The 10,142-nt window shown below is 47.6% G+C and overlaps 4 protein-coding genes across 4 annotated transcripts; 2 read left to right on the top strand and 2 right to left on the bottom strand.

Annotated features, from left to right (window-relative positions):
• Positions 1–866: 866 nt before the first annotated feature.
• Positions 867–2,362, top strand: COCCADRAFT_102362 (uncharacterized protein; the record flags this gene model as incomplete). Its single annotated transcript, XM_007716466.1, has 5 exons — positions 867–1,017; positions 1,075–1,193; positions 1,253–1,388; positions 1,441–1,887; positions 2,010–2,362. The coding sequence occupies 5 exons, from the start codon at positions 867–869 to the stop codon at positions 2,360–2,362; spliced, it is 1,206 nt and encodes a 401-aa protein (XP_007714656.1).
• Positions 2,363–3,588: 1,226 nt separating this feature from the next.
• On the bottom strand, positions 3,589–3,999 carry COCCADRAFT_38813 (uncharacterized protein; the record flags this gene model as incomplete). Its single annotated transcript, XM_007716467.1, has 1 exon — positions 3,589–3,999. One exon carries the CDS (start codon positions 3,997–3,999, stop codon positions 3,589–3,591), a length of 411 nt encoding a protein of 136 aa, XP_007714657.1.
• A 1,259-nt stretch (positions 4,000–5,258) lies between these two features.
• On the bottom strand, positions 5,259–6,356 carry COCCADRAFT_102377 (uncharacterized protein; the record flags this gene model as incomplete). Its single annotated transcript, XM_007716468.1, has 1 exon — positions 5,259–6,356. The coding sequence occupies one exon, from the start codon at positions 6,354–6,356 to the stop codon at positions 5,259–5,261; it is 1,098 nt and encodes a 365-aa protein (XP_007714658.1).
• A 2,005-nt stretch (positions 6,357–8,361) lies between these two features.
• On the top strand, positions 8,362–9,577 carry COCCADRAFT_38815 (uncharacterized protein; the record flags this gene model as incomplete). The annotated part of the gene is made up of 3 exons (XM_007716469.1): positions 8,362–8,696; positions 8,767–8,945; positions 9,147–9,577. The coding sequence occupies 3 exons, from the start codon at positions 8,362–8,364 to the stop codon at positions 9,575–9,577; spliced, it is 945 nt and encodes a 314-aa protein (XP_007714659.1).
• Between the last annotated feature and the right edge of the window lie 565 nt (positions 9,578–10,142).

Below are 10,142 nucleotides of genomic sequence, written 5' to 3' on the forward strand. Positions count from 1 at the left end.
CCGCGTATAGTTCAGCACGGCAAGGTACTGTTGAGCATACATGTCATCATGCGATGCAGAACCGGCAGTTTTCTTACCAATAAAGACTGCGCAGCCTAAGGCCAGAGCCTTGGTTGGTGAACAGAATAGATACATATGCAGTCTGTGAGGCGCCGGGATAAGAGGCACATTGCGTTTCGGGAGATCAACATCTGTGACGGCGCTGTACTTGGATGGCAAAGCCGATGAGCGCACGTGCGCTGTGCTTGAGTCGGGTTCCAAGCAAAGGCATTGCAAGGGCAATAGACTAAGGCAAGGCCCGAGGCAGAGCCAGGAGAGCTAAAAGTGCTATTCGGACAAACTCCAGCGGCTACTCTAATCGTCAGTGGCAACTACTAACCATATTCGATCGATCCAATTCACCCCCTTTCCACTCTCTCAAAATAAACTAGAATTGAATTGCTTCGTGCATACCACCAGTTCACGCGCAGCCGCATTCAGGGACGCCAGGAACCACTTCTTCGAGGCGTCTGCGGAGCACGCTCCTCGGCTGTCAACGGCCTGTAGGGGTCCCTGGCCCATGTATGCGGGTGATACAGACATTCGGCTCAATAGCGAGATAGTCGAAACTCTGCACGACCGCCGCCCTAAACATCAGACTACCGTATGTAGTGGGAAATGGGTGGTAAAACCTGCGTGTGCGGCTGCATGAGTCCCCCCCAAGGCTTGACTGCCCTCCTAATCATACGGTTTTCGCCGCTAAATGCGTTCGCTACCCTCCATGTTACATATATCGCCATGCCTCCTACGCATGCCCATCTGCAGTCTTTAGCCAGTTGTTGTTGAAGTACCTCAAGCCTTATTCACAACTGCGCAACTGTCTCATCATGCCCATCACCTGGAGTGTTGCGGTCCCTACGCTTGTGGGCAGCCTTTGTTCCGCCGTTGCCACCTCGTGCGTTCTTCTCTGCTATGTCGTCTACGCAGACCAACAACGCTCTTTCCGTCACGTACTTGTTTTGAATCTCGCTCTCGCTGGTACGACGCCTTACTCACTAATTGCCGCATCTACAGGTCAGACTAACCACACAACAGAATTTATCAACTCAGTGAACAATTCAGTATCGGGAGCGTGGGTTGTTGCAAATCAACGTGATTTGGTCGATGGCGCCGCTTGTAATTTAAATGGCTGGGTGGGCCAGTGGTCCGTTCAGGTAAGCCAGCTCAAACCCCGATGTCCACTCTCTTGGATCCTTCACTGACAAATTCCCAGGCGGCCGACTTTTCCATCTTGGCCATCGCCATCGTTACACTTCTTACCATTACTCGAAAGACTTACATGCCCAATGTTTCTACCCTGAAGAAGATCCTCATCTGCTCATCTTGCTGGATCATGCCCACTATATCATGTAATTCATATTGCACCCGAGTACCTAAGTCAAAGCTGACTTCAACAAACAGCATGTACTGCCCTAGGACTTAACGAAATCGTCCCCGTCAGTGGCAATTGGTGCTGGATAAGTGCCAAACGAACAGACCTGCGCTATGGCCTGGCTCATGCATGGCGATTTACCATCATCTTCATCACCATTGGCATATATGTCTACATATGGGTTTACATGAAGAGGCACTTTTCAACCTTGCGTGCGCACAGCGTGGGAAAATCGTACGACCCAGGAAGTTCTGTTAGGCGCCGGGAATTCCGTCGAAACGATGCGTTCCAGCTGAAGAGCGAATCTGAAGTGGAGCTACATAAAATCAATGTCGAGTACCGTTACGAAGTGAAACACGCCCAAAGCGGCAGCGTTGGAAAGGTACAACTTGCCGCACCATCCGTTGAAGCGGACAAGGACGACAGTATCCAAAGTGATACAACATCAAAAGGGCCCGCTCCCAACAGCTCACCATGTATGTCATCTCCTCCCTTTTCCACATTTTCGTTTCTGTTTCATCACCCCCTTGTTTCTAGATCTTTTTCTATTATAATCTTAAACTAACTCTAGTTGCTATCACAGACGCACATCCCGCAGTAGACTCCGAACGCGACGTTGAAGCTGCCAGGACGGAAACAGCAATAGCTGGAGCACAGGGCCCTCCGACCAATTTGACTGGAAATCTCTATAATGGAGCTACCAGCCGGAACGTCGAAAAGGAAATCCAGAGAATGCTGCTTCTCAACGCATATCCTATCTTATACGTCATCCTCTGGGCGCCTGGTTTGATCAATCGTCTTGTAGAAGCATCAGGGCACAAAAGTCAGACGTTGACCATCCTTCAATGTTCAACGCAATTCATTGGACTGGCAAACGCCCTCACGTACGGGTTCAATGAGCATCTGAGGAAAATGATCAGAGGGGACTTGATGGCGCGGTTCAGAAGGTGACCACGATCAGTGTCTTGACTGATTGATTCAGCAAGATTCTGTAAATAACGAACAATAACAATAACAACGATAACATGTAATGTGTATACATCAATGACTACGAACTCCTGGCACATTATTACGGATACGTGATAGACTTAGTTGTTATGTGAACTATGATGCTCACATGATGCGCTGCTCTAGCACCACCCTGGCACGGAGACTCCACCACCCGTAAAAGGTCGGCCCTGCATCGGTCCGTCCCAGTCTAATTCAGCGAAGCTTCGGCTTTGACTGCTGATCACGTTCTTCAGAAATACGGAGCGTTCTGCGGGTGTGGGACGATACAATTATCAACCTCGATCTGCTAAGTTTCAGCAGCAATTCCTGAAACAGTGGTTTAGTGATGCTAATACTAACGTAACTCCTCAAGCCAGCCCTGTTTATCTATCATGCACTACCCCACGACGATCTCTTTGTACCGTGCATTGCTCAAATCCACTTTGCTGTTCTTGGCATTTATTTTCTCCAGGCTTTATAGGCTCACTGGGTGACATTGTCGAAAAACACCGACAGCGCTTAAGAATCGTGCGTCATAACCTTACCAGAATATGGGGGCAGATAAAACTTCCTTAGATATCCGCGCCCGCCATTCTTGACGAATGCACTCTAGATGCGCTTGGCAGGCCAATTGCGACATGTCAGAAACCCATGACCATATTTTATATCAGGCAATCTTGGCAGACTTACTTGACGCTGATAAATATATGCCAATCATGCCCAAACTCGGCAGGTGCGCTACTGCTCATTTTCCTCGACAACGGCAATGGGATTTTAGTACTTCGCAATCACTTCTTCTCTTGAAGAGGAGGTGCGCATAACTAGCGGCTTTGATCCAGTTTTTGATCATCGCGTGGGGTAGACTAGAAGTCATGCTGCTTTTACGGCGATTTAAAATTCCACAAGACTCCGGATAAGCAGGGTTAGTAGGCCACTATCACTACTTCGGGACGGCACGGCCGCTCACGACCACTAACATCACGAAGCAAAACCCGTGGCCTCCAAGGTTCAACAACACGACCAACGGCATGATAAATTAAAATGGAAAGATAGGCGATGTGCGGATAATGTATATTATATCATTCTATGGACTAAAAAAAGACAAACTGTTTTGACTGTGCTATTTTCATACGCAAAGACTCTAAAGCATTGCTTTGACATGTGGGTCCATAACTGCATGACTGAAACTACGGTTTCCGCGTCTCGGCAAGAACATCTTTCGGGGATGGACCTTGATTCTCTGGAGGGATCTCATCTTTCAACTGATCCAGGTACTCCGCAGCCTCCGCATCGTCCCACGTGTCTTTAAGAAACTGGAAGCCAAGGAGTCCGCCGTTTGGGCCCTGGTAGACAACCAAGACTTTTGCTTGTGCTAGCTCATCTCTAGCCAAGGTCGAACCATTAGCATTACAGCGTCCAAGATACTCTGCAAACTCATCCATGACCTCGAGGCAGAGTTCATGGTCTCGAAGTTTACTGCGTTTTCCCGGAGTCACCGGCTTGCCTTCTTCCATGTACGCTACAAACTCATCATGGATGTCGTTGAATTCAGCCATGCTATCAACAGTATACGTTGCGTAAACCTTGAGATTCAGCATCATCTCCAAGATGTCTGACTTCAAACTGGTATCGAGCTATCCCCCGCCCATAACAGGTGCATGCTTCCCCGCTTTGTACACCGACCCAAACCTCCAGAACTCGTTAACCCGACGTCCTGGCTCAAAAACAGTGTCTGCGGCAAATGTTACCCGCTTCTTCCGAACTTGCTTAGGCACGGGGGGCTTTTTAGCCATTTCGGGCCTTCTAAACACTGATGAGGGTGAAGCTACAGGCGTGACGGGCTTCTTAGGCACGCCCAGCTGATTAGATGTAGCGGAGCCTTTACGTACGGTTGATTGGTTAGATATGGCAGACTTTCCTGATACGGATGAAGTTCTACGTATGGCGGGCTTTTCGGGCTTGGTCGGCTGTTTAGGTGTAGTGGAATTTCTACGCAGGCTTAGCTGATTAGATGTGGCAGGCTTCTCGGGTATAGGTGAAGGTTTACGCATGGCGGACTTCAGGGGCACGGTGAGCTTTGTAGGTTTGGCGGACTCTTTAGACATGGTGATGAATGGAGACATTCTGCTCTATTTGTCTTTGATCGTAGAGGTTGTTGTATAATATTAGCCTTCTAGGGAGTAGTAAACATTTTTATATAGAAGATTGTCTCACACAATGATTGTAGATATCGGCACAGTGGGTGACAGTTATAACTCTAAGCTTTGTGAAGAAACATCGATCATCTCATCCAAGACACAGAGTCAGGAATCTCATGGGACATTGCATTGTTCTATAGAGCGGGGTTAAACTATCTCCATCACTGTGTAACAACAGAGTTAGATTCACCTACAGACAGGTAGGGGGAATTTAACTAGTCAAGGATGGGAAGGCTCAGCCACTCGCTGCCATCGAAATATGAGTTCTGCCACAACAATGTTACAGAGATATTTACATTACATGGTGTTCAGAGGCTATCTCTTTTCAACAAGTATACTTCAGAATGATTCTCCTTCTTGTTTTACTAGTGAGACATCCTGTTCATCTCATGTGCGGAAACTGAACAAATTCACCCTGGAGATTCCTAGCACTAAATCACTCCACGGTCTGCTACTACTCTATGCACTGGTATAGTGGACAGCGTATGGATAGCGAGCCCAAATTTACATCGCACAGCTTGTACAGCCATAGGCTACTTCATTATGGCCGCAACATGCAAAAACATGATTTCTAAAAATGGTCTTCATTGATCTATCTATTCATATTCCAAGAAATCACCCTTCTAAGTATAGTGAGATATTTCTAGAGTTCCTCTCTTTCAAGGTGCTTGCGCTGCCTTCCACTCATTACTAAACGGATAGTCATTAAAGCCCTTCTCGCTCCCCGGGAAGTAAAAGGTTTCACGATCATAAGGGTTGAATTCGATTCCTTTCTGTAACCTGAATACCAGATCAGGTGTCGAGATGAAATGACGTCCAAACGCAATAATAATATCCGTATCCTTGTGCTTCTCCACATATTCCTTGGTATTGTGGAGCTTGAAACCCCCAGCAATGACCAATGTGCCATTGAAGTGCGGCAATAAGGGTTCAATTGATTCGGCGGGTTCGATGTTGTCGGCATCGGCAACACGTGGTTCGACAAGATGAAGATAGGCAAGATTGAAAACATTCAACTTCTTGATGATGTCGGTGAACTGAGGTATCGGATCATCCATCTTCATGCCGTGTAGGTCGCTGTAGGGGTTTAACCGGAGACCAGTCTTCTCTGCGCCAACGGCGTCAACGACAGCCTGTGTAACCTCTACAGCGAACCGGGAGCGGTTCTCAATGGAGCCGCCGTAGGAGTCTGTACGTTGATTGCATTTATCTTGCAGGAACTGGTCGATGAGGAATCCGTGTGCAGCGTGAATTTCTACGCCATCGAAACCGGCCTCGATAGCGTTCCTTGCAGCTTGAGCATATTCCTCGACCGTCTCTTTGATCTCTTCGACAGTCATTTCCTTTGGTATTCCGAAACCTTCACCTAGAGGTGCAGCGCTAGAAGACTTGATGGTGATGCCTTCTTTCTCCGAGGCCTTTGGGTCTGCTGTACGTCCGAGATGCCACAATTGGACATAAATATACGAGCCCTTCTCATGAACGGCATTAGTGACGACCTTCCAAGCGTCGATTTGAGCTTGTGACCAGATGCCAGGTACGTTGTCGAAAGTACCAGCTTGTTTCGAAATTAATGTCGCTTCGGTAATAAGGAGTGTTCCAGGCACGCAGCCACGCTCAGCATAGTACTGTGCAGCCATAGGTAAGATTTCATGCTTATTGTTTGCGCGGAAGCGTGTACAAGGAGCCATGGCGACACGTTGTTTGAGATCCATGGTGCCCACCTTCAGGGGCTGGAAGAGGCGGTCCGCTGGCATTTTGGTGTTTTGCGAGTTAAGGTTGGAAAATGGATTGGTTCTGGGGCAGGCATTTGTGGCGAGTAAATAGGAATATATAATTCTCTACCTTTTTCAAAAGCTTCAAAATCACAAGATATGATGCATGTCATGTAGCAAAGTAACCGCCCTAGTATCACGGAACCTAAATAGCCGGAAACCAAGAAATTAGCGCTGAATTCCACTAAATCCAATACAATTGTTGCTCTAGCTGCGTAATGTTCCCAATATCTATATTGATAACTATCCCATGCTTGGCAGTTGTTGCCGCTGCTCACAACATTTGGCTTACGTAGATGCTTGTTAATCTAGCTCGTCCGTTTGCTCGTTGATCCGGCTCTTCCGGATGCCTCACTACGTGGACGATTTCGGACTTAACGAGAGCAGTATTTGTAATACAGAAAGGGCAAGACACCAATAGCACGGTGCGTCATAGTACACCGCCACATTTGATTTGTACGGACAACATGAGACTCTTAAAGTGACAATGGTCGATCCCTTAAAAAGAATGCAAGAAGAAACGCCACCGCGTATACTTCTCTTATCCCTGCAACATGCGCAGTTCTTGGATTAGCAGAGAATGCGAGATTAGGAGCCGGTCTAACGCTCTTATGTATAATTGCCGAGATACCAACTTAACCTATATCCTTACATCCTTAGTACTATGCATCAAAGAACTTTTTAATACTAGTGGCACTCTCTCTGGGTTTCTCAAGTCGTTACCATCTTAATACAGCACGCGAAGGGGTAGAATGATATTGTTCTCTATCTGCGTCGTAGAGCTAAGCTACAATTTAGGTTGCTAAGAATACCACGTCAGCCCTATTAGACAATGAGACCGACCGAATCTACACCCCTGGCATGAATAATAGTACATAGAGAAGAAAGCTGTCATTGCTTGTTGAGAATAAGAGACATTATTCACAATGAAACACTCCGCGCTCGAATCTTAGTGCCATTTCCGCTAAAGGCTATGGTTGGGCAATCCGTTTACCTTGCTACAATGACTGTCAACTATCTCAGACGCCGATTCAATCTCAGGGCTGCTCCCAGCTTTCACTTGATACGTCCTTATGTTGCTCGTCATGCAGTGATAGCGATTGGAGGTACAGCATCCGCTCTATCACAGCGTCCTGTTCATGTATATTCACTGCTGATTTCTTTTTCCAGTTTTCTATAAAGACATTTACAGAGCGGTTGTGAACCACACACCAGAGGCGAGTAACAGCCGCTGGAAACTTTTGAAGCTCATTTCTGGGAGCAGAAGACATATGTCAGTCAGAGAATGGCTTGACACCTCGATATCCTCGTCACTGTCCATGTAAGAGCGTATTCCTTGAGCCTTTAATCTAGAGTAGAGTATGCTGACGCAGACTTTCTATATATGCTTATGTATTGTGCTGTAGATCAACATGGAGCGCTTCAAATTCCACAACGTGTAAAGGTTCCAGCGTAAGACCTGATTTCCACATTATTACAAACTCCTATGCGTTAGGGAAATGGATGTTTTTGCCTAGGGGCGATTAGTTCTTTGAAGAATCTCGATACGTTCTGTGAAATAAGGTGGGCTGATTTTGATTATGTCTTGAGTCCAACGGTAGTGTTGCACAGTGAAGATTTTCAATAGACAAAGTCAATCGCGAATAGGATAGGCCACTGAAGTAATGGTCTCTAGATATGTTCAACGTATGTAAGATACGTCGCAGTGGTGAGAAAGATGACGTCACTTTATGAATCAGCGAGACTGAATCGATATCTCGTTGTAAGTCTCAGTATCCAACTCACTGCTGCCTACACATATCATTCACTCATTCTCGAGCCATTACAGTTTTCGCTTTGAGCACTCATATCTCGCTAAGCCCCTTTCACTCGCACACACTAATGCTGTTCTACAACAGATATCGTGTCCTTCAACTATATAAAGCACTGTTGCCATCGTAGCCAGTTCCACCTAACAGCTCTCAGCATTCTCAACCAAGCCAAAACCATGATTGCACTCCCCTTCTTAACATTCATTGTCCTCTTAGCTACAGCTCTCGCTCAGGAGACTGTACCCAAATTCGGTCCCTTCTGCGGAACTCCAGTGCCCGTCTATGACAACGGTACAAAGGCTACCAACTGGCCCGACTACATAGCCGAGCTGGAGAAGCATGAAGCTTTGAACGGTCAAGGCTCAACCGATGCCTGGGGAACTGAAGGCGGTCCTATTCCATGGCCACGCACTGGCGAGCATCAAGTTGTTATCCCATACTGCTTTGCACAAGAGCATGATCGCAGGAACACCCGGAACATAGTGGAGAACGGTATGGCCAAGTGGATTGAGTAAGTAACCACCAAGCATACCCTTTTTTCCATCTCTTTTGCTTCAAACAGAAACTTAAAAAACTCGCAGATATCTCGGCGGCCCAGCGAGTCGCACCGCCGGCCACGCCATCAGCTTCCAAGAGCGCAAGAACGCCCAGGGAAAGCCACTGTACTGTGCTTCTCCCGCCAACCGTGATGCCTGGAACGACCAGGTCCCCAGGGACACTCTTGCGATCGAATTTACCGAAAATGTAGGTTGGGGCGGAAGTGTTGGTCTGACACGCAACGGGAAGCCCTGGCAGCAACTCGTCTATATTGCCAACGGATACACACTGCTTGGAGTCATGCATGAGCTCGGCCACGTGCTAGGTGAGTCGACATCCCCACTACCCCATCAACTGCGAACTTCCATTCCACATTGGGAAGATTGGTAGCAACAGATATAATAATAGCTACTAAACCAACCAGGCATGGCCCACGAGCACAACCACCCGGACCGCGACACCTACCTCAAAGTCACGCCCAAATCCCTCGCAGACTGGGACGCATGCTGGCAGCGCGTCCACGCCCACAAAGGCCCCCTCATCACGCCCGAGAAACTCTGCCGCTCCATCCGTCTAACCATCAAATACGGATGCACGTGCGCCGCCTTTGTCAAAAACCGCGTGGAGCCAGGCTGGCCCATCAGGTCGAATGCCGGCTTTGACATCACGAGCATCATGCATTATGCCAGTGTCTCCGGGTACTCGAATCAGCGGTGCATCACAAAGGGCGAGGATTGTCCTATGGTAGCGTATGTGGATCCAAAGGATCATAGTAAAGGGACGAGGTTGGTGGAGCAGGGCAGGAGGCCGAGTGAGAAGAATTTGATGTGGGTCAAGAGGAATTATCCGTGGTAGTAAGTAGCTCTACTACACTGTAGAAGTCTTCTGCGCTTAAAGAAAAAAAGGACGGCTCATATAGAAGCTACTTTCTTGCTCCATCTCCCGAACTTTTTTGTAGAAAAGGGAAAACATGAAAAGTCATGAAGCTGCACTAGTAGACTACTTACTTGTCTTGGCAATCCAGTTTTCTTGGTACTTCACAGATACATCGAGAGTACAAAGATAATACACATATCTCCCATACCCGAATCCTCTTTCGCAGCTTGTATCCTTGCTAGATTGTACGTCAACCGAATTGCATTCCCTTTTGATTGGGAAAAGTTAACTTCTCTCTCAACAAACCAAGTAGTCGGTACTTCTTATCTTTACACTCAGACCGACTGGTCTGTATATCCATTGTAAACCTCCGCAATGTACGCTATACTCTTCGCGGTACTGACCATGACTTGTGCAGGCCCAATGGTGACCCACACGTACCCGACATTGTCCGAGATCCTGCGTGTCCCAACGTGTTCAACAGCTTACGCTCATGCAGCCACCCGCTGCAGGTCAGCCTCAACCACATGTCCGAGACTCTTCC

This window comes from Bipolaris zeicola (genome assembly GCF_000523435.1).
Source record: "Bipolaris zeicola 26-R-13 unplaced genomic scaffold scaffold_141, whole genome shotgun sequence".
NCBI lineage: Eukaryota > Fungi > Ascomycota > Dothideomycetes > Pleosporales > Pleosporaceae > Bipolaris > Bipolaris zeicola.